The sequence below is a fragment of the Oculina patagonica genome, chromosome 9 (genome assembly GCF_052425735.1).
Source record: "Oculina patagonica isolate OP01 chromosome 9, crgOcupat, whole genome shotgun sequence".
NCBI classification, from domain to species: domain Eukaryota; kingdom Metazoa; phylum Cnidaria; class Anthozoa; order Scleractinia; family Oculinidae; genus Oculina; species Oculina patagonica.
The window spans coordinates 6529693-6556345 of NC_135766.1; the positions used below are offsets into that span (position 1 = coordinate 6529693).

Sequence of the window (26653 nt, forward strand, 5' to 3'; positions counted from 1 at the left end):
TGCCGCCGTCAGATTATTCATTTATAAAGCTCGGACTGATCAAAGACGCACTTCTGGCTCTTTTCATATCCCTACAATCATGTTGCAACATATCGTTTAAAGCTTTATTATTAATTTACTCTGAAAACAAGCTACTCGTTTTTTTCATGGAATAAAACACGGGAATAAATGGTCACGGCATTCGCAGCATGATTATGTTCAGTTATGTTGTAATTTTTTAAACTCATGCAGAGAGAATTTTATTGACTCCCAAACGATAACACATCAACATTGTAATCCAGAATTATAAGGATCCATACCTTGCAGTGATTACAAAATGATACTTGTGATTTTTCCTCTCTTCGAATATTCGAATGTTTCCAATTTTTCTGCTGGTATACCATCCAGTAGATGTCAACATAGCGACAATTAGAGCGGTTCAAATCAGCGACAGCGGCAAACGCGTACAAGCCGATAAGCACAAAAAGCTACAACTGTTGAACAAAACTGAGTGATGTTTAAGCCACAAAATATATTTCTTCTCGTAAATCAATTGAAGCCGCCTTCTACCGTCCTGAAAACTCCTTGGCCTTTGTTGTGACGGACGCCAGTTGACGCGATCTCAGTGCGATAAAGAAACGCCGTTAAAAGTAGCATTCTAGCCGCCAAATACCTCTGAAATTTCGCCTGGTACGACGATTAGGGACCCTTAATGTATCTAGCCAAAAATATATCCGAAAAACGGCCAATGCACACTTTTCGACTTTTCAACACACTTTTCGACTCACGATCTGCCAGTCGTCTCCTTCGCTTCTTCTCTTCCTTCCCATGATTCCCTCCGTGTTCAGCAGTCGACTCAAGACGGACTCAAAAGACGACTGGGGACGAGTCAGCTCCCTGGTGGAAATTTGACCTCCCTGGTACCTGGTGATTTTCTAAAAAATCCCTGGTCAATTTTATTTCTCCCCGGTGAAGAATTGTGTTTACCTGGTCAAGAAAAAATCAGCCAAAATCTTTATAAACAAAAGAAAACGACGCGCGGAAAAAATATTATTTACTATTTAACTATAACTTGATGTAAATATAGCAAAAAGTAATTGTTAACTTTTTTTCTATTGTTTTGTCGCTTGTTCTGCTGTCATGTACGTCTGCTGTCATGAAGAAAAAACAGATCTGTATCCTTTTCTGTATGTAATACGAGCTTGTGAATAATTCAGAGCGATGTGTTTGAACAGCCCGCGCGGCTCAAAATAAATGTGTAGAAGTATTTTTGATCCAGCTTTCTACAACATTTTATCGAATAACTGCGCAGAGGATAATCAGCTTAACCGACATAATTCTTGGTGAGTATTGAGGGGTTTTTTCCCGTCGCTTTAGCAGCCTTGAGCAGTTTGGGAGGCATTTGATGCATAAAATGTCGTGTTTTTAACATTGTAGCCCGCCGACAGAATGTAATGCAAAAAATACGAAAGTTATTCAAGTTCGATTCAAGTACATACAAGATCATTCAAGCGGCGTATTACGGTAAATTTTAATTAAGCTGCCTCAAATTGTAAGTGGTGTCTAAATATTACTTTGCGTATTTTTCACTTGCCTGAAATTATTGATGCCTTGCTGGAGGACTGCAGTCATCATAACGTATTTTTCCTTGCTCGCTTAATCCGAAAAAAAAGACAATTTATTCTACCTGTAAAATATATGAGCAAACGATTTTCCTATTTTGACTTCTTTATTCTTTGATCTTCTCAAAATGGAAAAACGAATAAGGGCCGAAATTTTGAACATTTTGCAACATTGACGGTAAACGGACCGTTTAAATTTAGGGACTGGTGGGGTGGGGGTGGGTCAACAGTTTCCGAGCCCTCGAAAGGGGGTGGGTTATGTAATTTTGAACTACACGTAGGGGGTGGGTCATCTTATTTATTAACTAACTTTAAATTTATCAGTATAGAAAACTGATAAATTTCTCCAAATGAACATTTTTAAATGAATTTCTAGCCATTTCAGAAGGCCCAAATATAAAAATTTCCCAGGGGGAGCAAACCCCCTGACCCCCTAGATGGCTTCTGATCATAACATCAGGTTTGCCTGTCTTTCTTTGACCTGCATAGAATCACGCTTAGCAGTAAATTCAAACTCTTTGCAAATATGGATGATGGACAGTGGTTTTAGTTTCTGTTATCAATTTCCGTATAAAAATACTCTTAAATAGTTGTTTATGAATTAATATTGCATACACAGTTTCAGTTTCCGCATATGTTTTTGTCTGGACAAAAATACGGAGCTTTGGTATTAACTAAAAAGTTCGAGAAATAATGGTGTTTTTTAAGTTTACTTTAAGCTGCCTAGTTACATATGAAACTCCCTTCAAAACTCACGAAATGTTATTTCTGCATGTATAATTTTCAAAGTTTCCAGGGGAGGCATGCCCCCTGGATCCCCAGTAGCTTACATCTTCGGCGTTTACGTTCCAGATCTTTGGCGCTCCGAAGAACCGTCGTTTTAAATCAAGCGTATAGGCCTGCTAAGAACTGGAAAAGTAACATGCATCTAGAGAAATCATTTTAAGGCGATAACGTCAGTCCATCGCCTTATATCATAGACGCTCGCTTCTGCATGCATTGCGTGCCGTGTATGATACTCTGATCGACAACAACGTGCTAGAATTGCAGAAGATTTCAGGAATACAACCCCGGCGACTGATTCACGTCCAAGTGCGTATTGACAGTGTCAATAGTATGATAACTCATTGGCTCATTGTGACAATTACATTGCGGATCTAGTGGTGGTAATAGAACGAAGAACGCTCAGGGATCGCAAAACGGCCCGTTTGCCATATAACGCGAATGCTTTTAAAAGAGGACTTATATCATCACCCTAACCTGGTGAAAAAAAGTAATCAACCTGGTGGATATTTGACTTCCCTGGTCGATTTTGGTTAAACACCTGGTGGAAAATCAGATGTCATCAGGTCTGTTACAGAGGGGTGTTCCTTCCACTTATGAAACATGTCCAGCTTAGCTCGGTTCGACTTAGGGACGGAGGAGGGCGAACGCTGAGATTTCAGACGACCAGCCCGCTATGCTGCTATGCGGACAGTAAAGTTTCGAGTAATTAAAAGTAACACAGCACTGGGATGTTGAGGAGATGGAAATTTGCATAATTGATTTTTTTTTACTTCTTAGAATATGATTGCTCTAGAATCGAAATCTTTGAAAAATTAAACACAGTTGCTTTTGTCTCTTGTCTTACAGCCAGCTTTAACGTGCTATTGTAATTAACATACTGGAGTTGTTTGCAAAATATAAACGCGTGGAAACATAAACAACTCGTCCCAGATATAAATTTACATTAGAAGTTGGGGGTATATTAAACCTATGTACATCCTATCCTATCCTTTATCCCGGGCCGGGCCCCGGGTCCTTTATACCATGCCATAGAAATATAGCCAATCGGAATACAGAAAAGCCGTTGTATATTCGACGGTATTCAACCCAACCTTCCCATCGTGTACTGCGATTTTATTCTGGAAGGAATTTTATTAAGGGTATTTTTATGGCATGGTAAGAAATAGTTCACAGCACTTTCTCAGAGTATATACTTTGGAATCCCACTATACACCTCGCCTAAAAGCTCGTGTGTACACCAAGATGATACAAGTGACTCGTGGGATATTCCATAGTTTACCACTCGAAAGCGTTGTATAACTAGACGTACTGATTCACAGAACACTCGCTTTATATAAGTTTAATTTTAGATACATCTACTCGAAATAAACCCCTGCACCGCAAAATACCAAATATAAATTAATTTGTAAAAAAAAAATAGAACAGAGACACTTAAAACTTGCAAAGGTAACTATAGGATGATGGATGCTGGGGTGTTAATAATCTTGTTGTTGGTTTGTTGAGCAGTCATTTCAAAGATCGACGTAACTCTAGTACCGGTAGTTTAGTTTACGGGGGTTTCACTATTGTAAAACAACAAAATACAAGCAATGAAACGTTATAAATATTTTAATATTATCTTGTTTAACTTATTATGGTATTAGGGATTTTGTTTGGGAAGTATAATTTATTGTTTTGGAATATCATCTTACGATTTTTGAGGGTTTATTGTTGGAAAAGAAAAGCTGGTATCTTAGTTAGCGCTTGTGGCCACCTGCTATGGTTTAGCCACCTGTTGTTTTTAGTGCATTAGTAAACTTGCTGTGAACCTCTATAAAGACTTTTAGCTATAATGGATATCTGTTGTAAATAAGATTTTTAGTAGAAATAATGATTAACTATCCAATGGCCAGAACCAATGCGGAATATCAGTTGTCACTCGCTAATATTTCCAACGCTTGTTAGTTTTAGTTTTCCACCTGTTGTTTTAGTCGCCTACGCCCTTCGCTTCAGTAAACAGAGCTATGATCTCATTGTTTGGTTTAAAACTTGGTGCGCTTCGCTTGGTTTCGACCTAGCCCAAATCTGCCTTCTTTTCGAGCTCATTAGCTATTCACCGTTATAACCAATCCGCTAGCTTAAAACTTCTTCAATTATTATTTAAGTTTTTCTGAGGTAACCACCGTTACCTTCCATTGGTTCTGAGCCTGGAAATTCTATCCTGGACGTGTTAACTTAGCTAAAATTAACGTTGATGCAAGTTCTGTGATAATCCCTTGTAAAATAACTAATAAATAGAATCGAACAACTGTAAACCGTCAGAGAAAGAATTGTACAGCTAGAGACTAGTGTGTCACATTAAAGAAGATCCAGCAAATTCTTGATGTCATGAACTGGTTTTGAGTGTTGGAGTAGAGTCGCTAGTTCCCCAAGAAAACTCACTTCAACACTATATCTATTATATATCTGCTCTATATCTATTTATTTGTGTGCGAAAGACAAGAAAGCAAATGTCCAACCTCAAATCTAACGGTATGCAAATTGACACATAAATATGGTTTCTAGGTTTTGAGGACTTTGCGTCATTGAATTAAAACTTTTTGCACGTGACTACGAAGAAAGCATGATCGTAATGCGCTACGAGTTCGCCATTTTCATTAAAACAGTGGAAAATCACAAATACGCTCTGTCGATCACTTCACTAGAAAAACGTAAAGTCTGTCTTCAAGTGGCTTACCACTAATCACTACAGTCTTCCTGGAACATTTTCTTAAACTAGTTACTTTACAAAATATCGAGGAAAAAGTCTACCTTGCAGAAGAAAAATACTCATCGCAATAGGGGAAATTGTGCCGGACACTGCAAAGAAACGTCCCAACCATATTAAAAGAAATGTATGGGGAGTTATGAGAATTTGTACCTTATTAATCATTTGCAGTAATTAAAGACTAGTAAAAAAAAGTCAAAAGGAACTTTCTAACCAGTGTCGCAGAGGTGTGCTGCATGCATACCAGGAGAGCCAATGTCCTCTACCCTGGGTATCAAAGGATTTTTTTGAATTAAATAGTTTAGAAGGCAGGCAAAAAACTATTGTGTGTTACTCGACAAGTCCGCAATAATTTTTTGCAGTAAGTATCTTAGTTCTTCTTTTCCTCTTGAGTTTGTCTGCAGCGTCTCAAACTGTTTTTTGATGTTTTCACTTCTCGTCTGAGCGGGTTCAAAATTCTGCCACGTTTTTGTCTGGAGCCGTAATCTGCCTGCTGTTTGAATGAAGTGGTCAGTGTTTTCTTTTCAGCAAAGGAATTTCCGTTCGAAGTTTTTAATGCCTTAGGCTTGGAATAAGATACCTGGAAAAATGGAGAATCGATCGGAGTGTAAGGCTGTACTTGGCTGTATTTGTTTATCTGTTCCAGTTTATTAGTGTTAAGACGCTGGTTAATTGTAGAACTGTTCGCAAGGGTGGCATGGCCATTATATCCCCCTGACATCCTTCGTTGCCATAGCTCCCCATAGCTAAACTTCCTTTCGGCTTTCCATCTCAAGCTAGCAAGAAAATCGTCGGGTCTATCAAAACGCGGGTCTAACAGGTCCATTTTAAGTTCGTCTTGAAAGAACCTTCGCGCAATTTGTTTAACCTCTTCAGGATTAGTTAAATCGATTACTTCTGCTACCTCAACTCTCGCTCGGTTCACCCCAGGCGAGGTAATTTTTCGTTGCCCAATTCCAAATGATCGTTGACCAGAAGCAATACCCGAGTTGATGCGGCTGCCTCCGGCAAAGGCCGAGCCTTGACGTTTTGAACGCCACTGATCCATTCGCGATTCAGATAAACTTCTCACGAGTGGTTTTAATCTTGACCACGACGCTGTTCCCGCTCTACGAGGAACGCTGGGATCTTTCGCCGCCATTGAAGCTTTGTTTTCGTCGGCGCTTTCTTCTTCGTGAATAGCAGAACGAACTAAGTTATTAGTCTCTTGTTCTTCTTCATCGTCTTCACTTATCTTCAAAGCTTTGCGAAAGTCTTGAATCTTCTCATCGTTCTTTTCTTCGAAGATAGAGGGAAGGAACTTATTCCTGGCTCGCGCCATATCCGCCGACACTCGAGGAGCAGAGCTGTTCTTGTTGTTAGAACTATTAACTGCTGCCATCTGAACAGAAAACAATTTCAAAGCCAATGCTTTGGTCCTGGATTTACTGGATGAAAAATAACTGTTTTAAATGACCCCTGCAATTAAATCTAAAGTTATTACGCTTCGAAATAAAATACAATCTATTCCCCGGAGGTTAGTTCCTTTATTAATAGTTGCTGTAATAACCTCAATTAAAATTTAGGAATAAAAGAAAACGTAGGATCATTAAGTCTCTTTTGTATTCAAGGAAAATAACAGCTTATCTGAAAAGTCCGCCGCGTCCCACTGACTCCGGGCTGAGCCAAGTTTCTACACCAAGCATCACTTTAGTTCCTTCCCATAGCTTTACTCTTTCAGTTAATACAGAGTTAATACTCTATTAAAATCTCTCTATTAACTCTGGTTAATATCATTCCTGCATCTTTTTTTATTTGCCCATATCGAATTCCTTTTCGCCAGCCTTATCGATCTTTCGGTCTAACTCCTTTGTTCGAAGCTATTGTAACAATGAAGAGAAAATTATAGTCTAATCAATTACACTCACCAGAAAACCTAAAATACCTGCATTCATATTTGTCCTGAAAATTTTGCATGAAGTTACAGGTACCGGAGAAAATGTTTATTTTTTAAGGAAAAAAGTCATGCATGTACTAGCCTGCGAGCAGGCTCACCTCGAGGCACGCGCGAGAGAGACACTGGAGCGGCGAAGCCGCGACACGTCCCGCCGCATCGCTTCGCTCGCCAGTAGCGCGTGCCCCAAACAAGGTGAGCCTGCTCGCAGGCTATGCACGTACTTCTAGGAAATACAATCTTGACAATAAACATCCCTTTTATGAACCAGCTTTCGGCAGTTTTTCAAAATGTACTTTTCCTAAATTATAGCTATGACTACAAAATCAAAGATTATGGAAAGACAAGATTCAAATGAAACATCTGATTCCCACCTTATTATGTTGTTATGGCTAGTGGTATATCATTTAATTTGTCAGTACGCTTGTCGTTTTTTCACTCTTAACCAGAGAACCAAAAAAAAAAAAACCCTCGATCGGAACAAGGACGAGAACCACGTTGAGGGGGGGGGGGGGGGGGCGAGTGCTCTCATCACGGCACCATCCCTGCACCCCCCCCCCCCTAATTTCTTGCTAATAAACCGGTAAATGCCTTAAAGGTATATTAAGCCCCTTTTCTAATAAGTAAGCACCACGCCTTTTTTTAACATCGCACCCCCCCCCCCCCAGCCATTAATGAAAACTAAAGTGATTACCGAGTGTTCTAAATTAAGCCGGGTACCGGGTAACTAAGGTGCAGTTGAAAATAGGCTCCTCAGGTTTTAATTTGAGGTAAAATAAGCTGTAGGTATATTAGCCAGATACATGTTTGTCAAAAAGGAATGAATAAATACCCTTGCTTAATGAACATCGGGCTCAAAAAAACTGCAGGAGTCATATAAACGGTGAGTCCACCAGGCTAAGTTTGAAGAAAACGCCGGGGGCGTTTAATCAAGAAAATACGGTACTGGTCAAAAGTTCCATGCACCACATTTAGTATTTAGTATTTTTTGTGGAAAACCTTTTCCATTACTATTTTATGCATACGCACACTATCTTACTTGAAATAAACACCTCCCCGCCCCCTCTTTTCCTCTCTTGACAACTGCCCCAGGTCCGCCCGCGGTTTTACAGTAATGTTTTTTTAGTTCAATAGCTGCCAGAGACTCCGCGGGATTGAAGATGGCTATTTATTCAGTCAATATTTTTTTTGTCGGATTGGTGCTTCCAGACTGGTTATAGGTCGAAGCAAAGCACAAAGTCAGTCTATGTAAACACTCAGAACCAACTTAATTTTTTGTATTATATGGTTGTTAAACAGTTTGAAAATGTTTTTGTTAGGTAGCTTTACAAAAAAATTTCCGAAATAACTATGCTATCAAAACCACACAAATTGTCAGTCAGCCAAATATAAAACACACATTCAAAGGACGGACGGTCGCATGTGTACGACAAAGAAATACAACTGATAAGTGCATTCAGTCGTGTCGGTCATTAAAATAAGGACTGCATCAGGAAAAATCTAAAAACAGCAAAACAAATAACCGAAGTCCTGCTGTTTTATTCCTTTCATTGTTTGTCTAAAGAAAGAGAGAGATACCTTGTTTTGCTATCAGTCTATTAGCTTTGACAGGGCAACTGGGATACCTGCTATGAAGCAAGCTTAAAATCTGGGTTTCGTGCAATCCTCAAATCAGCATTTTCAAATGCTTCTCTTAGCTAATGTATCTCAGTAATGGATATGATAGCGGAATATTTAGCTTTTTCGATCGCTTTGCACTGACACAAACCAAAACTGTCGCACAGATAATCAAGAAATACCGCCACTCGCCTAAGGTTCATTGATCATTTGATAGCCAAGAAAAACCTCGTTATTTGATTGGCTAACGCCAGCCATCTGTGTCGAACTTTAAAACTTTGTAAAGTGAATGACAACTCATTACAGTTTCGCGTTAAGCGTGACTAAACAACGGAAGTCAGCCAAAATATCTGGAGCCAAACTTTAGTGTTTATAATCCCCAGTATAAACTTAAAATGGCCTGCGTGGTTCGTGGAGAACATGGGAAAAACGTTGCTAGGGGGATTCAAACGGTTCGGGCTAAAATGGAAGCGATCGCCGAGAGTACAAGAGCAGAAGCCATGAGAGAAAAGCGAGCGAAAGAGGCCATAGCTGAAGTGAATTTGAGAGAGGAGAGAGCGCTCAATAAGAAGAGGAAAATACTCGATCAGATAAAAGATATCGAGAAGGAAATAGAGAAGACCGAGACAAAGGAGTCTTACTGCAAGGAGCGAATGTACTTTGCACATCAGCGATATGATGAGAACTCCAAAATGAAAAGCTTTCTTGAGAAGAATCAAGTGGACGTCGGTTCAATGGAACACACTGTGGAACAGTACAGACAGAAAACGAGAACCACAGTGGATAATATCGCTAAAATGCAGAAGGCCATTCTTGCCAAAGAGAAGCAAATTGTTGCCGGCGAAAAGCGCGTGATCGTAGCTCAAGATAACATGGCCAGGTTTCAGGAAAAGCTGAGAGCAGTAGAGCGTGCCGGGAGCAGCATAATAATGAATTATTCTCCGATGACTGAAAAACAGTATTTAGAAAAAGTCGAGTTACTCAGAGAAAAGATCGCCAAGGCCACCGTGAAGAGAAAGAAGTCCGAAAAGAAAGCAGACGCGTTTGAGAAAGACATAGTTGAGTTAGAAAAGAAAATAGCCATGTTTAAAAAGCGAAACAGCGAACTGCAACAAACCGCAAATGAACTGAGAGGTGCCCGAGTGTGACACAAACCGACAAGAAACACGAATTGTAGTGTTTCAAAATAATCAAACAATAAGAGACATTAAACTCGTAATCGAATTACACCGGGGGCAGTCGTATCTTAAGTGATTTTTTTATGAATTCTTTCTCCTCAAGTTAGATACATTTCAGTGATAGGTAATATTTATTTGTGATAGTTGTGATGTTGATGCGAACTCGAACAATTTTCAAACATGTATCGATGTCAATAGGTCAGGCTTTGATCTTCTTTGTGTTATCTGTCTGCGGAATAAGTAATTTCTTCTCATTGTGTTAGCAACAAAGCAGGTTTTCCTTGAGTGCTTTCTCTTGAAAGATTAACAGTAAACTTTCAATTATGTTTTCTCGCTTTACAAAAGGAGTAGTTAGGTTAAATACCTCGAAATCGATCGAAACGACTGAACAGAAGTCACGCAAGCCACTGACCCCTCAAGCGCTTTGCGTTCTGTATTTAATGTCCTGTAATGTATTGCGGGAGGAAAAGAAGTGTTGTATAGGGTATATATTGTCAAAATACATAAGCAGATTATTCGGTAATTTAGGCAAGTGTAATACTATTCAAACTTTACTCTGCATGACTTTCTTATCAGTTGAATGGAATAAAACCATTATCTACTGAGCGGATCTTATCATGATACAACTGAATTCAACAATTTTCAGAAACTTGAAGCATAGTTTCTCTGCTTTTACGCACGATAATTAGCCTTCTTATCCCCCTTCTCCGTTTTCTCTTCCCGAATTCTCTCAATCCCCCTTTTTACGTCTGCTACACAAGTCACACGATATTTTAATAAGAACATACAGTGGAACCTCTTCGAACGATACCAGTTCATCCCGGTCAAAGTTACTAACAGTAAAATGAATTTGCACGAGAGCCCGGTGTAACGAAATCCCGGTGTAACGAAAACCCGTTATAACGAACATACTTTTCCAGCAACTCTCACGTTTTATTGTACCGTAATATTGGCATATCCTATTTGTCCATTTGTACTCACGAACTTTAAAAAACGCCCACCGTAGCTTATCATGCTCATAACTAGCTCACAAGTCATCAGGCATTTGCCTCCAGATCAAGTCAAGAGGGTAAAGTTTTTCCTTATCATCAAGTTTTTTACACGGCGGCACGCTCATAGAGGATCCGCCATAACACTGAACAAACAGCGGACGTGATCTTTCCCAGATGTCATTTTTCTGCACCTATATCGCTGCTTAAACACTAACTACCTTTCTGTCACAGGGTTTGTAAGTGGAATAACCTCTCCCCCTAGTGGAGATTCGAGCCTACAGCTAAAGGAAAAACTCTCCAGAGGGATTGAGACCCATATTATTGCTTCTCCGAAAGTTCCAATTTTCTGTTATTCCGATCTTTCTTTTTTTCTGTATTACGGCCTGGTTACCTTCAGCATTTTTTCCTGGTAGCATCGCTTTTCAAACATTCCTCGTCTTTCTTTTCCGCCCTGGTGTATATAGTCTACTCTAACCAATGCCACATAAAACAGTTTTTTTTTTTTTTGCAAATTGATAAATGAAAACCTCAGACGTTAAAAATGGATTTCCAACAAATTATCAATCTTAAAGCAAGCTGCACACTACAGAAGCAATACATTTATGACTTTTTCTTTATTGTTTTAGTGTAATACTCAAATACTGTTTGTCAATTTCCAAACAATTTGCTTGTATGGCCTTGGTTGGAGTACTAGTTGCACTGTAACAGTCGCAGGTTTGGTCTTGCGCAGTGAAATAGGGGCAAATCAACGCAAGGGCCTTGGTGATGATGGCAGCGTCACCATGAGAACTTGATCTATTATAATCTTTTTAAAAATAATTGTCGATCGTGTGTTTATCTCAGTTGCTTTTAACCTGGACCAATGGTAAGGGCTAAATAAAAATAAACCTGGCTGTAGCTATAGCAACAGGGAGCTGTTCGGAGAGTAACAACAATAAAAGAGTAGAAAACAGTAGTTTATTTTATATCGATTGTACTGAAGTGTAGAAGGGCATGAAGCACAGACGGGCATAACTAAGAAGTCGAAAGACTTAATTACAGTCAGCACGGAATACTTTACAAGGCAAATTCTCGCTGTTTTTCACAGTTCCCCTTCTATTTGCTCCACTACGAATGTCCTGGAACATCAGTTATCCATTACTAAGTGTTTAACTTGCCTGTCCTAGCATGCAGGACAACAGTTCGCTAGAACTCTTACTCAGTCTCTTAATCAGAAAGGTGCTGGCTTCTATACACAGTGCTGTTCTAGGTAACAGGACCAAGTACAATACAAATGTAAGGTCTCTGCAAGTCCTTAAGGTTATTTCTCTTCTTGGTATCCAGACAATAGAGTCTATTCAATGCCGGGTTATTTGGAGGCACGAGGCAATGCACGGCCATGGAGCATTGAGCTTAAATCCCTTAGGAAGCCTAAATGACATCTTGATGTACAACTTACACTACACGAGCACCAGGCGTATGCATTTGAAATTACAACGACAGGAACAGTTGAAACGTTCTATAGTAACCTAGTAATATACAAATGTCGAGTATATGCTATGAGAAGAGATGGCTGTTTAAATATTCAGACGACTCAATCCTCAGTTTGTTTCATCTAGTGGTGCTGTCAATAAAGTTTTATTCTGATTCAGAGTCTGAGCTTGAACTATGCACTTCAATGGAGGACTTCCTCGACTTCTTCTTCAAGGATTCCATAAAATCTTTTACGAGAACTTTGGGAGGTACAATGTCTGAGGAAAAACAATAATTGCTAATAAAGATGCACGTACATTACCTTATTATAGGAAATTATAAACACGACTTACATAAACGCGAATTTGGAGGGAAACTTACTCCTGTATAAGGGAAATTAACGTAAAAGAAAAGGTAAATTTTTAAAGTGAAGGAAATTTTACGCGATTAAAACAAGATAGCGCAGTTTGTGACAACAACAAGAACAAATTTTATTTCAACATTGAATGTTTTTGTGTCAGATGTCGAACTGCCCTTCTTCTCGGAAATTATGGTCGCAGAAATTAACGTTTCACTTAATTAATGTCGTGGAAATTGACACCAACAAAAATTAACGCAAATTGTAAAAAATTGCGTTAATTTCATTGAGCGTTAAGGAGGCTCAATGCAGTTTTTTTTTTGGCCCAAGGGTAGTCGTTTTGAAATGAAAACTTTCTAGAAAGCCAATCTTCGATTTTTGCCAAAATACATCATAATGATCAAATATGACCAAAGTTTAATTTTTAATTTAATTAAGGAGACCTTATACATTCAAGACGTACAACCTTCTTTAAATGCCAATGTCAGCAGTGAGAGGTTGTTACTTTATTAATTGAAATGTAAATATTAAGTTACTGCTGAAGATCAATTGTCTGGGTCTAGGTTCCAGACCCCTTTCATAACAATATATAAATAGTTGCAAAAATTTTAACGGTCATACTTTTGAAAATGTATGTAGCTTAGTATACGAAACGTCAAGTTTAGTAAAATGCGATTTTTCATAATGTTTCTCACCGCTGTTTGTGTTATATTTTTAATCAAGTTATGATGGCCTAAAACAAAGAGTCTATTTGATGGTTTAAGTATTGATATTTCATTGTAAATTACTGCGCTCAAATACTACGAAACAATTTAAAAGCGCCTATTTCACAAAAAACAGGATTTTTCTGAAAACATCATTCTTGATTTACTTTAAAACGCTCTTACAAATTTTTCTAAAATTTCGTTGACAGTTTACCATAAATGATCTTATTAACGCCCACTCTCAAATAAACGCCTCTTATCTAATAAACTCCTCCTCTGACGTGTAAAGTTTGTATTAGACACCCCTCTCTAATAAACACCCCGTGTCTAATAAACGCCTCCTAGGAATCGCCTCGAAAACCAAGGAAACGCTCCATAAAGTAAAATCACAGGATTTTTTTTTAGCTTTTGCCACCATGGTTGACTCCTATGATGGCGAAGACATCGATATCGATTTATAAATGACGTCTCTCGGCTTTGCATTATTTAGCGCAGATTAGATAAGTCTCCCATTTCCACTCTTATTCCTCGAGCAAAGTACGCACCTTTTTGTTTTGTTGACGTTGTTACAGTAAAATTGTAACAAACGCCTCTCTCTAATAAATGCCTCATATCTATTTAACGCCCCCCTAAGGACCCCTAAAATTTAATAGACGCCCTGGGCGTTTATTAGATCATATACGGTATCAATCTATTAAACTTTAACATATCAAAAAATGGATGCCAAGAGTCAATCTAAATTTCGAAAAAATTAGGCTTGATCGAAAACAAAAGAAAACAACAATCGTTGCTATGGTAACCTCTGTGACTAAGCAACTAGTAAAAAATTAAACTCTGGTCTTATTTGATCATTATGGTGTATTTTGGCAAAAATATTGAAGAAGATTGGAAGATTGGCTTCCTTGACAATTTTCATTTTCAAAATGACCACCCAGAGCTAAAGAAACTAGTACATCGAGCCTCCTTAATTTCGTATAATAAGGTAATACACAGTTTGTGGGGCATTAAAAAAGGGAAGCATTCTTCATTTCATGTGGTTTGCTGAAGAAAATAAACTTGCTAACTTTTAAGGAGTCTCCAAATTTCTGTCAAAAATCTTGCCTTGAGCTCTTTTGATTTTCTTATCACTTCTTTCAAGTTTTCCTCACTATGCTTTATTAAGTCTTTATAAAACAACAAGGCTTGAACATGGACCTGTAAATCTACTGTGTGAATAACACAAACATTAAGATACAAAAGCATGTAGCTCAATTATAAAATCATGTACAATAAGTTTTACCTCCTAAAAATTGAAGCGCATCATCTTCTTCAACAACTTTTGCTGTGATTAAGAGTGAAAACATCACTTAATGCAAAAAAATTACAAATTTCATATAATTAAAAAAATATGACCAAAGCAGTGGGAGTAACTTTATTCTCCTCTGTGATTTGGAAGGGTCTTCAAAACAACATGGCAACTGCTGGGCTGGCTAGTATAGTATATCGAGATACTCTGGTCATAGCAATCAGACAGCAACAAACAAGTTTCCAGTTGCTGATCAATGTCTACTTCAAAACATATTGAGACCCCTGTTTGGTAATGTAATGTTTACCAATTGACTGTGTTACAGGTCTGCCTGCACATCACTACTTACACTTTAGTTTTGTTACTAATTTCCCAGCAGGAAAATATGGTACCTGTAAGTGAGTCACTTTACCAGTTTATTGATATGCACCCAAGAACACAACAAACAATTGTCATGCTTGAGCCTGGACCTGTCAATCAAGTGTATCAAGACTGCAATGTGTTGCATCCTATTCAAGGCTTGGTTAATGGCAAAATGCTTCTCAACTTTTACTAGCATCTGTAAGTTTGTCAGGCAACAGCAAATACCGTCAACAACCTCTACAACGGACACCTTCAGGACCATCATTTGGTGTCCGTAATAGAGAAAGATCATAGTAGCGCAAGTTATTTTTAGCAAGTTATTTGGCCACGACTGCTCAAGTTTGGTCGCCAGTGAAAAATTTTAGTCGCTAAATCAGGCTCACTCTTTCAATCCTTCTTCTCAATTTTAGTCGCCAGGCTGGCGACTTCAGTTCCAATTTAGTCGCCAGGTCCAAAATTTTAGTCGCCATGGCGACTAAAATGGTCTTAACTTGGAGGGTTGAATTTTCTGATGTCCAAGGCAATTGTAAGGCATTGTAAGGCTGCTAGGGGGCCTGATTTCAAAATCTAGAACCCCAAGATTGCCATTTTTAGGTAATATAAGAAAAAGAAAAACTTTTTTGTAATTATCTACTTACTTCTTAGCAATGCATAGCCTCTTACAGGAACATGCAAAAAAAAAATTCAAGATTTTTACAGAGACAAGTGCCTCAGTTCATCTGTTACTAGCTACAGCCCTTAGTTTGATGGACCACACCCTTGCAGTAATGATTTGAAAGTTTCTTCCCAGACTAAATTGTTGTGCTGTACTAATTTCCATGATATACAAACAATACTTACAAAGGCCTTTATATGTGAGCTGCTTTGAGTCACTCTCCTGTTTATGAGCAGTAACAGCAAGATAATCAATAAATAATTCCTGCAAGAAACCACAAACTGATCAGAATCAACAATGCAACAGCATGCAGTTTGTATTTCAAATGGTGGTTGCTTTCATGTTCATGTCATTAGGGCCAGGCCTGACCCTTGGACTCTGATTAGTCATAGCAAATAGATCACATAAAGACCTTTCATATTCAAAATCGTCAGTAAAAGAGCTCACTTCTAGAGAAAGTTATAAAGAATTAAACTGTTTTAGCAATTTATTCTTTCTTAATGAGTGCCATCAACTGTCTGTTAATGTAAATTAACCCATTCAGGGACGTAGCAACCTGTACACCAGTATGCTTTGATGAAATGACCAGGAAAGATAAAAATACAAGTCAGGTTAGCGATTCCCAAAAGAAACAAGCTCAACCCAGACATCATCAAGAGTTTTCTGGAAAGGAGGACAGAAGATTACGCCCACGTGACAGGGCTGGAAATAACGGCCGGTCAACGGACAATGTCCGTCCTGATTGGGGACTTGACCGGTCAAATGTTCGCTTTGCCGGTCATGTTGTCCGGTCACAAGTCTATAATAATAGTAATATTGAAAAAACCCTAATTTTCTATGCTGTTGTCTACTTTCTGTTAGTGTATACAGCTATTTCAATAAACGTTGTCGGGTCAAAGCTTAAAGCTAAAAGGCAAGACCGTATGGCGTTCTGGGTATTCACTACAAATTTGCATATAAGCTTCATTAAGCATCATCGCACGTGGAGAATTCACGAGTTTGTTTTTTCCTCTCAGGAGGACTTTCTGTAGCTTTACCTTCACTGTCGCTTGGTTCTGGGTTTTGAAAATTCTTCTAAAAGTCAGTGTGGCTAAAACCACCTTGTTTCACATGTCTGAAGAAATAGAAAACGTGCAAATTCGCGTTTGTCATGTCATTATATATTTTAGTATTCAGCACGTGTAGTTGCCCTCTTCTTCTACCCATAGTGCCTTTCAGTCTTGTCTTTAAGCTTTGATCCGGACAACGTTAATTGAAATAGCTGTACACCTCGCTGTATTGCAGAACTTCCAACCAAAAAGTAAACTAGAACTGATCGAATTAAATGGTTGTTTACAATTCGCATGTTACGTTCTCAAAATTAAAATATTTTCCCAAATTGTCCGTTTCCTCTTGCACACAATTCAACGATTAATTTCGTTCCAAAGCTCGGAATATAAAAGTACAATTCAAATGAACTATGATTTAAACAATCTTTAAATCTTTGCGTGGCTCGAAATTGCGACCGATACGGTCGCGTTTGCAACTAATATTTTTCCTTTGGCGACTAAAACTTTCTTTGCAGTCGCAAGTTTGGAATTAATATTTTATAGTGTGAGGTAATATACTTCCTCGTTTTCCAGTATGAAGCCATTGAAAATGTTCTTCTCTAGCTGCTTGTTATTTTAATAATCGCTGGGAAACGCAACGTGAAATCTATATATTTCGATGAGAACAATCCGGAAGTGACATAATTTATTAGATTTTTGCAAAACTTAAAGTTCCAAAATGGAGACCACAAGACCTTTGTTGATAAGGAAAACAAAACAGGCCAATGGACCTATAACCCACCTCAAGCACTGAAAACAACTGTGCCATTTGCATAGTTTAAAGCCAAAAGACAAATACATGGAGCCAGACATGAGCCAGACGCTTGCATCATTCATTCATTCATTGAACAAAAACTAACTTTGAAAACTTAGAAATTAAATAGAACTGCAGTCAGCAATTGATTTTTCAATTCAACTGAAACAGAGTTTCATCCACGAAAATACAACTTTCATTAATAGAGTCCGCGAAAGAATTTTGTTTTCACCATTCATGAACATGAAACACAAGACAGTGTGGAGTCAAATTACATTTCACACGAAATTTGCATAAATTTGAACTTGCAAAAAAAGATGCAGACGAGTCATTAGACTGTAAACTTGCTTTTAATTAATAATTATTGAATTCTGATCTGATTGCTATTTTCCATGTATTAACTATTTGAAAACGGTTCTCATTCATGGAAACAAAACAGTTTTTCATTCAACTGTTGCAGTATTTATGGACATGAAATTATTCGCTTAATGCACCTATCAATGTTAAGCCCGAGGGGGGGGGGGGTCGGGCAAGGGGTGGGGATTTTGACATTTTCTATAAAAAAAAGTCAAATTCCCCACCCCCGGGACAAAATAATTGGTCAAAATCCCCACCCGGGAGCAATGAAAGGTGGTCAGATGTCCTTCAAACCTTGTTGCAGGGGATCATATACGATCAAAATCCCTACCCTGGGGCCATCAGGTACGATCAAAATCCCTACCCTGGGGACCGACCTCACGATCAAAATCCCGTGGTTAGCCCGACCCCCCCCCTCTCGGGCTTAACATTGATAGGTGCATAATCAAATTACATTCTGCACGAAATGTTTCCCAGTCATAAAAGCAAGAGAAAATAAATTTGAAAAAATAAGAACTAATGATAAAGAAAATTTTAAAACTTTAAACTTTTTTTGTACCGTATGGTTCCGACCTGAGGTAAGCAACATCGTAAAGTAACGAGCAATTCATTCAATCAGCAAAAAAATAGAGTTCTGACGACAATCTAAATTCCACAGTCAACAGTGTCGTTACTTTTGGGAAAAATTAATTTACTTTGGGAATGTTATTTCTTAAGGTGGGAGGTGTTATATTTTTACATATATTTAATACTTATTGAAAAATTGAATAGCTTGATGCATAACTATGCTAAGTGACTTTTAAGATGAAAAATCGTTTTTTCCTTCAAACGTGCCCGCATTTTTGCATGTGGTCTTCAATTTAATGGAAAAACATTGTCCTCGAATTAAAATTTCTGGTTTGCACCTTGTCTTCGAGAAAAACTAGAACTATGGTCACTTTAAAACAATAACACGCGGCAAAGAGAGAAAGAGGATTAAACTTAGCAGTTACAGTAAAGTAAAGTTAGGGTCAGCTAGTGTTAAGGTTAGGGTTAAGTGTCACGAATGTTATATAAACATTGAACTTGACCGATCGACAAACTTGAGCGACTGAACAGTGAAAAGAAGTGAAAAATATATAGCAAAATGAACGAGAAATACTTAAACAAAAACGACTTACGCCGTTGCCCTTTCCTCTCGCCAGCTTCTAACCACAAATGCACTCGCCAAATGTTCAATGTTCCGTTTTCAGTCAGCAAATTTAGGCTGCTAAAGGTTAATCCATAATATGTTTTTGCTTTTCCCCAGTTTCTCTCCGTAGTCACGCGTAACGCAATTTGATCTTGACTCACAAGCAACGATCGTTCTTTTAAACATTCAGGCCTTTTATTCCTGGAAAGGATCGCAGCTTAGGGCTATTTTTTGTCGAAATGAAGCAATTTGTTGCTTGTCTTGGTAAAAATTATCCTTTTCTGTCGATTCTGTTGTGTTCTGTTGATTGAGTGAGCGTTTTCCGTCTTTGCCGTGCCGAACGAACTTTGTTTATTGTGACAATGCGTATCGAATGACGTATCCATTAAAGATTATTATGGGATATCCCTGAGTAGCTGAAATACGGGAAGTCCTATCGCCAAATCTAAGAGAATTTTTATAAGTCTAAAAGCACCTCCTTATTTCCAAACGTTCAACGCGGCAACACGAGGCAAATGAGCCAAAACTTCGAGAAAATAACGTTTTTTGGAACAGAAGTTGCTTCTAGACCTCGCCTGGCTCAATGCGCCTTCGAAAGCCAAGTTTACCGCCAGTCTTGGCAGGGCTTAGCAATCTTCAGGCAGCAACACATCTCGCTTCTTTGAGATATGCTAGTGGCTTACGGGTTTCCAGACTTAATGATGTCCTTTCACCACCAGACGGGCGCAAATATGTGTCAAATAAGCGAAAATAAGCGGACTTCTAATGCGTAAGGTGAGTCTTCAACTGGTCTGATTGAAAGTCTCGTTGCCTCGGCTTCGCGCGCCAAAATAATTCAAACGTAAGCTTACGTCACCAAGTAGTTTAAGAAATTCATTTCCAGATCCCGTTTTTGAGCGAGCGAATAAATTCCCCCCCCCCCCCCAAAAAAAAACAAAAGGACAACGATTTTCTATTTAATCGAAGACCACACGCAAAAATTCTGGCACGTTTGAGCAAAAATTCGGGCGCGTTTGAAGGAAAAAACGATTTTTCATCTTAAAAGTCACTTAGCATAGTTATGCATCAAGCTATTCAATTGTATGTTGCAATTTTCTCCGAGCAGAAACGAGGTATGACCGAGCTAAAATGGATTTGACCGGACATTTTGACCGTTCAATGTTCGAAAGTTATTTCCAGCCCTGACGTGATTATAAGCATTGCTACTTGCAACATTGCAATGCTCCAAAGGTACATTGAAAATTTTACTTTGTACCATAAGCTCACTTTTGTGCTCGAGATGGTATATTTACCTCTGAAAATCTCTTGGTTACACTCCTGACCTTGTGTGCAAAATGTTTGTCATGCTACATTTTAGGAAAATTTGAAAGCCCTATCATGCCTGTTCATGTACAAATTTCAGCAGAATTTTTGTCACTCTTCAAAAAAGACACATGGAAGGCTAGACAGTGACATTAATTTTTAAACTTAATTTTGGTTGGTGCTGCTTTGTTTTTGAACAAAAATACAGTTGTTATATATGCTTGGTTATAAAAAAAAATCAAAATATTAGTTTTTATAGTTGGAATATTTGTTTTCTTATTTATAGTGTCCACATTAGCACAATAGTGCTAAATACTCTGACACTTAAATATAGATATTGTAACGCAGCCAAAGGTCATTAGGATCGGAAACACACGGACTAAAGCAGACAAGGTTTGTCAGCACAGCAGCACAAAGTTTTGTTCTCAACTAATCTTACACAATCTCTCCTCCCTATTCCCTACTCAAATTGCGGTCTAGCGACAAAAGGTCTGATCCCAGACAGCAATACTTGTCTAGAAGTCCTACCTTCGCTACAATATAATTATTATTATTTTTTTTATTTTTATTTTTAGTGAATGGATATTTTTTCAACCCTCACAGTTCAACTTATGTTTAAAACAAACCAGATGTGTACTCACTGCGTACTAATGACGTCACAAAAGTTTGACCCCCGGTGTGATGATCGAAGGATTTTTTTGGGTTTGAAATTTTCGATTCCGGGTTTTTTTCGGGTATGAAAATTTGGCAAGTATTTTTTTGGGTGGCTTTATTTAAGTAGGGATTTTTTTGGTATTAAAAACAATCTAAAGATTCGTGGTAGTGCCTTGGCCACATAGTTCTGCGAATAAAGTAAAAACACTGAACGCGTTTCTAATGTTGCATTGGTTGCGAAATATTTTACTTGGTGTCTATCTGATAAGGTCTCCAACACACAAATGAGGTAAATTGTTGTATTAAAAGAACATGTTAACGAAGAGCATTTTCCAAAGATTTAACCACATGTATTAAAAATTTTATAGGACTAATAATAATGCTAGTAATGTGTAACTAACCCACACATTTGCTTTGTGTTGTACAGCCCTTATTGCAAAAGAAGCAAGTTAACACAAAAATATGCATTTGTAAACTACCATCACGAGGAGTATCAAATGGTCTTTGCGAGCATTTGCGAGCATGCGAGCACAGCGTTTTTCTTTGCGAGCACGAGCATTGACAAAAATTAGCCTTGTGAGCAACGAGCATTTTTCAAAAACCTACCTCTACTAAAAACCGAGCATGCAAGCACTTGTAAAAATGTGCGAGCACGAGCAAACGAGCACCCACTAAAATTTTGCGAGCATTGCGAGCACTGCGACATTTTGAGGGACCATTCTTGACTCCTATCACGCAGTCACGACTTACTACCCAGTAAAATGAGTATGAAAGGGCAAATAACACTTACCGTTGCTTTTGTTACAAGAAAAACTGAGTCTTGACTAAAACTAGGCAGATCAGGAGAACTTTTCATGATTGTTTTAATCCGTGCCACAGGTAATTGTGTTAATTTTCCCGCGCCGCCATCAGCACTCGCTTTATCCGCCATATTGAATAAAAAACTGAAACAGCTGCAGCCTCGTCCCCAGGCCATACCGCGCTATGCGAGTGAGCGGAGGAGGACTGAAACCTAGCGCGATAGCGCGAGGCCTGGCACAAAATGGCAAAAAAAGTCCCAGTTTAGCGAGAAAAAGTCCCAGATATAGCTCGACGAAAATATACGTTTTTCTGCGAGGAAAAGAAAATATTTCTGGTTCATAAGAAAACTGCATCCCTTTTGAACATTTGTGGACTATTTTAGATGGCGGAGACGAACTGTAATGCCGTTTTTTCCTGCCTTGCAGAATGGTATTGGTCGTATTAGAGTTAAGAAAATTATTCTGTTATCATTGTTTTCGTTCACTACTCATAGTGATACATGGGTCTACATGTATCTAGAAGTTCTTTGTGGTAAGCAAATTACGTTCGCCAGGTACTAGTAACTGTGGTAGTTTTATTTAAACCTGAAAGGCGTCGATCTCAATGTTTATAGAGCTGGGCTCGGGATTTTCGACCTTTGTTGTTTACAAATTTATGTGCGAAAACAAAGAAACAGTTCAGCTTACTTGAGAGAAGAGGGCTGATCCCCCGATGCATGTAAGCTTGTCATTGATTACCTGTAAATTTTTATTTCGCTTTTTAGAGAAAAAAAAATCTAACTCTCGTAAACCAAAACTTTATTTGATCTTGTTGTAGCCTGTTTTTCTCTTGTATACTCTGGCTCAGATCATTTCATTAGCAGGAGATGTTAATCCAAATCCTGGGCCATGTTCAGGTAATATATAACAAGTATGCTTTAATCATTTTCGTCAATTCAATGAGCTTATTAAATAAAAATTACAGCTGGTCATGCTTATTGCAGATTCCGAGTGTGAATTGATAACATTTCCATTGTGTAGCACCACTAAATAGCCAAATGTCAAAATGTCAGCCCAAAAGGTGTGGAAATTTATTTCAATTTCCCTCAGTTGCAGAGTTAGCATTTCAGCTGAAGTTTATATATTTTGCTGCCAATTTTCGTGTGCACTGCTTTCCCCTTTAGACAAGGTACATACTGCATCATTGTAGACACAGCTTGTTTAACAAAGTATGATTCTTCTGCTATTCTCTCTGACATTTACTTGCAAAGAAACACATAAACACAATATATATACTAACTGAGCTAAGCGAATACATATGGAAGCTCAAAGAGGAGGACAAGGATTTTAATGTTACCTGGAAAGTTCTCTCTAAGGCCAAACCGTACACGAACTAACTAAACTACCACCTTTTTAACTCCTACTTGCAGAGATATAAAACTGAGTTTGACTGACACACATAAACACAGTACAGTATACAAAAGTATTTACATGTATTCAACTCTTGCAATATATACTAAAACTAGTAGTAATTTGAATTTAGGGGAGTGCATTTGGTAGGGTGGGGTGATTTGGGAAGGAGGCAGGGAAAGCTGGAGGCAGTGGAAAGTGTTATATTATGGTTTCATATTCTCTAGATATTTGAGGTCTGTCCATAGAAAATGTATGACATTGCCAGCTGATGAAACCTGATCTGCTTGTACCAACCCATCTTTCTAAAGCATAAGAGAAGAATAAAGCCTTTTGATTGATTGTGCTAAGCTAAGTGGCTAAAGGTCTTTAATGAATCCAAATAGAGTACATTGTATATCTAGAAGATACTCTGGATAATGTTTGTATAGTAACAATAGTAACAATATAAATATAACATTAACTAACAGTAACATACGACTTTTAAACTGAAATGTAGCCATTCTAAACATTTCGATACCAGTCCATTAGGAACAGTTTTTTGTTTCTTTACAATCATAATCTTGTCAATGCTTAGTGGCCGAAGGGAATTTGGTATGTTATAGAGTCTCACAAGTCTGAAGTTCACAAGAGAGAAGTTGAATCTGTTAAGCAGCTGAGTTGACACATCACAACTCGGTATCGTCACCTATATACAGTAGGCGAATTGCAGCGTTTGTTTCCCAGAAAACAAACCACTACACAGCTTTCTAATTTTCTGATAAGAAGCTTTAGTCCTATATTTTGCTACTGATACTTCGAATAAATAGTTACAACTTCATTTACCTTGGATAAAACTGCGAAAAATATTCGAAAAAAGCGAAGGCAAAGGAACAAAGAAAGCACACACGAAAGCACAGTTGAAAGGACTGATGGATTATCAGCTTTGAGCCTTTTATCTTTTCACCGCTGTTGTTGTTGTGTCAGCGAGAAGCAAAAATACTCATCATACAACTTTCCACGAACGACCACTATTCTATCTCTAGAGAAATCGATCGATAGAGACAGCTCCCATCGCCAGTTACAGTTAGTGAAACATATTCTTCAAGCTCTTTAGATGGTACAATTTGCGGCGCATAAAAATCGACATTTAATGTTTCTACCTTAAATAAAAAATCTCCAATTACTTCACGAGTTTGCTGGCAGACATGGATGAAGGAATCCCAGCCAAATTCTGACGCGTTTTTAAGTTCTTCAAGAAGTTGACTGAAGTTCAATCGTTGGACAGCCTCCGCCATATTGGATTTGCCGTTTATTGCCAGGCGTCCTAGGCGAACTTTCCCGACAAGCTTGACGGGTGACGTCAAATCCAAATTCGCCGGGGACGACTGGGGACGAGGCTGAAACAGCTGTACAATTGGTCAGCGTTTCCAATTTTACAAGTCCCATCATTCAATGCAAGGAGGGAGAACTTTGAGGAAATTCAGAGGAAAGTGGAAGCCGTCTGAAAGACGGAGTGAATTTTGCTTTTTGGGAACGACATATAGAGGATAAGTTAATTTCCAGGGGCATGGAAGACAGTAGCGAAGATCTCAATAATTCAGAATGCAACCAAGCATCCGCGGATTGTAATTCGGAAGCCTTAGAAACTGACATTGAAGATGAACAGAATGCAAGAGCTTTTCTCCGAGAAAGATTTCTTCGTACTCTCTTTGCAACTTGCAACAAACCAGCTTGCTTCTCAATGCACGAGAAAACTCAAGTAGAGGCCATCTTCCGTGCTACTGATATTGATATGGAAAACTTCCAAGTGTCTGAACTACAAACTCCCATGGGGGTACTCCCTGAGGCGCTGTTAAGGTCATCTGATGTGTTGTTGTTTACAGTGGATTTTGAAAGTACTTAAGCGATAGCACATTTGGAAGAAAAAACTTCTTCATGGATAATGTGTTGCCTGATTGTACTTGGTAAAACCAATCATAGGGTTGCCAGCAGCAGAAATTTGAATTTTGCCAAAAAAACCCTCTGCCAGCAACACTTTGATTTTCCATTTCCACTGCACTTTGATCTCTATCACATTGAGTAACTTGTAAAGATCTTGGAACGAAATATGTAATTGGTTCTTAAACCAATGGGTAAAAGGTCACAACAATGCCCTTTAACCCAGAAAACAATAGAGGTAGTGATTACAACAGGCGATGGTGGAACTAGATTTACAATTGCAAACAATCTAATGGGAGTGAAAGCAACTCCAGTGAAAAAGGGTTTCTAATCTGAAGTCCTAAACATTTCAATACTTTTTACATCTATTTTGTGGTTGCAGTAAAATGTAGTTCAAGTGAAATAAACTTGACAGAGTGGTCATTCAAAAGCAAAGGTACAAAGATAATTTGATCTACTGGAAAGTGGCAGAAGAAAATATGCAATCTAAGCAATGTTCCAACTCACCTTGTTTGAAGTCAAGTAGTCAGGTGGCTTGCCAACTGACTGCCAAAAGCTACCTGTACAGTGTTCAATATTCAAACTGCTAGCCTGTTCCAGGCGTTCGGTTAGTTTAGGTAGCAGCACAAAAAACTGGATTAGCGCAAAGACCTGGGAATGAGAAAAAAATGCAAGGGGGACTCACCCTCCCTTAATTTTTCTCTTGCCGTTTTTCAGGTTGCTCCCCAACTAACCGTACACCTGGAGCAGGATATCAAACTGCTGCCAGCTAAAACATCTTTGCCATTTAATAATAAACTTAAAAACTCTATCTGTTTGCTAATCTTAGCTTCTCAACAACATCAAAAGTTTTTCAACTTTGTTAAGGACTTTTTTCAGTGCTTCAGTTATTATGCTTTTGTAATCTTTTATCTCCAAACTTGCACATCATTACACCTGATTGTGGTAACAACATTGTTAGTAGGTAGCTTTCTTGTCCAAAATCTAGATTAAATCAATCTAGATAAGTTTGTCATTGATTTATCAAAACAATAGGGCTTAGGTTCAAAGGTCTTGTATGCTTTTTACAGCGGACAGTTAAGAGTTGACTGAGACGGAGAAACTGTGCAAGAAATGCCACTGGCACCTCCTTTGTCATTATTGGTCAAAACTGATCACATGGTACAATTTTAAACAGGTACAAGACAGAATCGCCTGGGATGTACTTTCGAGAAATGGTCTTTGTTTCCACCCACTCCTCCCTGACCTCGGCACAATGTTTTCCATCTAACCCAGGTCTAACATTGGTTTGGTTTGTGAGGGAGGGGCTTCAAAAAATCTAATATGGGCTTCACACGTGTTTAACGTCTTATTAATCTCTCCAAGGCTCCAACTAAAAGGGATTTAAAAATTTCAGTTATGTGCTAAAAAGCCATCTTAGGGTTTTCAATATTTGTTCAATTATATTGATATGCATAATTTTGTTAATTGAGAGTAAACAGAAAAAAATGGAGTGATAGCACGTGAGGCAGTCCTTGCTCACCATTAGCTCGATGAACTCTTTTCTTT

At 38.3% G+C, this 26653-nt stretch overlaps 3 protein-coding genes across 3 annotated transcripts; 1 reads left to right on the plus strand and 2 right to left on the minus strand.

The window, feature by feature from the left end:
- Positions 1-5503: 5503 nt before the first annotated feature.
- LOC144664910 (uncharacterized) lies at positions 5504-6514 on the minus strand. The gene has a single exon (XM_078526112.1). The coding sequence runs from the start codon at positions 6512-6514 to the stop codon at positions 5504-5506; it is 1011 nt and encodes a 336-aa protein (XP_078382238.1).
- Positions 6515-8999: 2485 nt separating this feature from the next.
- LOC144665614 (uncharacterized) lies at positions 9000-10466 on the plus strand. The gene has a single exon (XM_078526873.1). It carries the CDS (start codon positions 9079-9081, stop codon positions 9829-9831), a length of 753 nt encoding a protein of 250 aa, XP_078382999.1. The 5' UTR covers positions 9000-9078; the 3' UTR covers positions 9832-10466.
- A 982-nt stretch (positions 10467-11448) lies between these two features.
- LOC144666784 (chromatin accessibility complex protein 1-like) lies at positions 11449-21934 on the minus strand. Its single transcript, XM_078528174.1, has 4 exons — positions 21787-21934; positions 15856-15934; positions 14647-14688; positions 11449-12583 (listed from the first exon to the last, which is right to left on the minus strand). Exons 1-4 carry the CDS (start codon positions 21925-21927, stop codon positions 12471-12473), a joined length of 375 nt encoding a protein of 124 aa, XP_078384300.1. The 5' UTR covers positions 21928-21934; the 3' UTR covers positions 11449-12470.
- Positions 21935-26653: the final 4719 nt, after the last annotated feature.

Excerpts from the sequence above, each read along its gene's own strand:
- LOC144664910 (XM_078526112.1), bottom strand. The coding sequence starts at position 6,514 with ATGGCAGCAGTTAATAGTTCTAACAACAAGAACAGCTCTGCTCCTCGA.
- LOC144665614 (XM_078526873.1), top strand. The coding sequence starts at position 9,079 with ATGGCCTGCGTGGTTCGTGGAGAACATGGGAAAAACGTTGCTAGGGGG.
- LOC144666784 (XM_078528174.1), bottom strand. The coding sequence starts at position 21,927 with ATGGCGGATAAAGCGAGTGCTGATGGCGGCGCGGGAAAATTAACACAA. Across the intron at positions 14,689-15,855 it reads GCTCACATATAAAGGCCTTT|CAAAAGTTGTTGAAGAAGAT; the intron begins GTAAGTATTGTT and ends TCTTAATCACAG. Across the intron at positions 12,584-14,646 it reads TGCGCTTCAATTTTTAGGAG|ACATTGTACCTCCCAAAGTT; the intron begins GTAAAACTTATT and ends GTTTTTCCTCAG.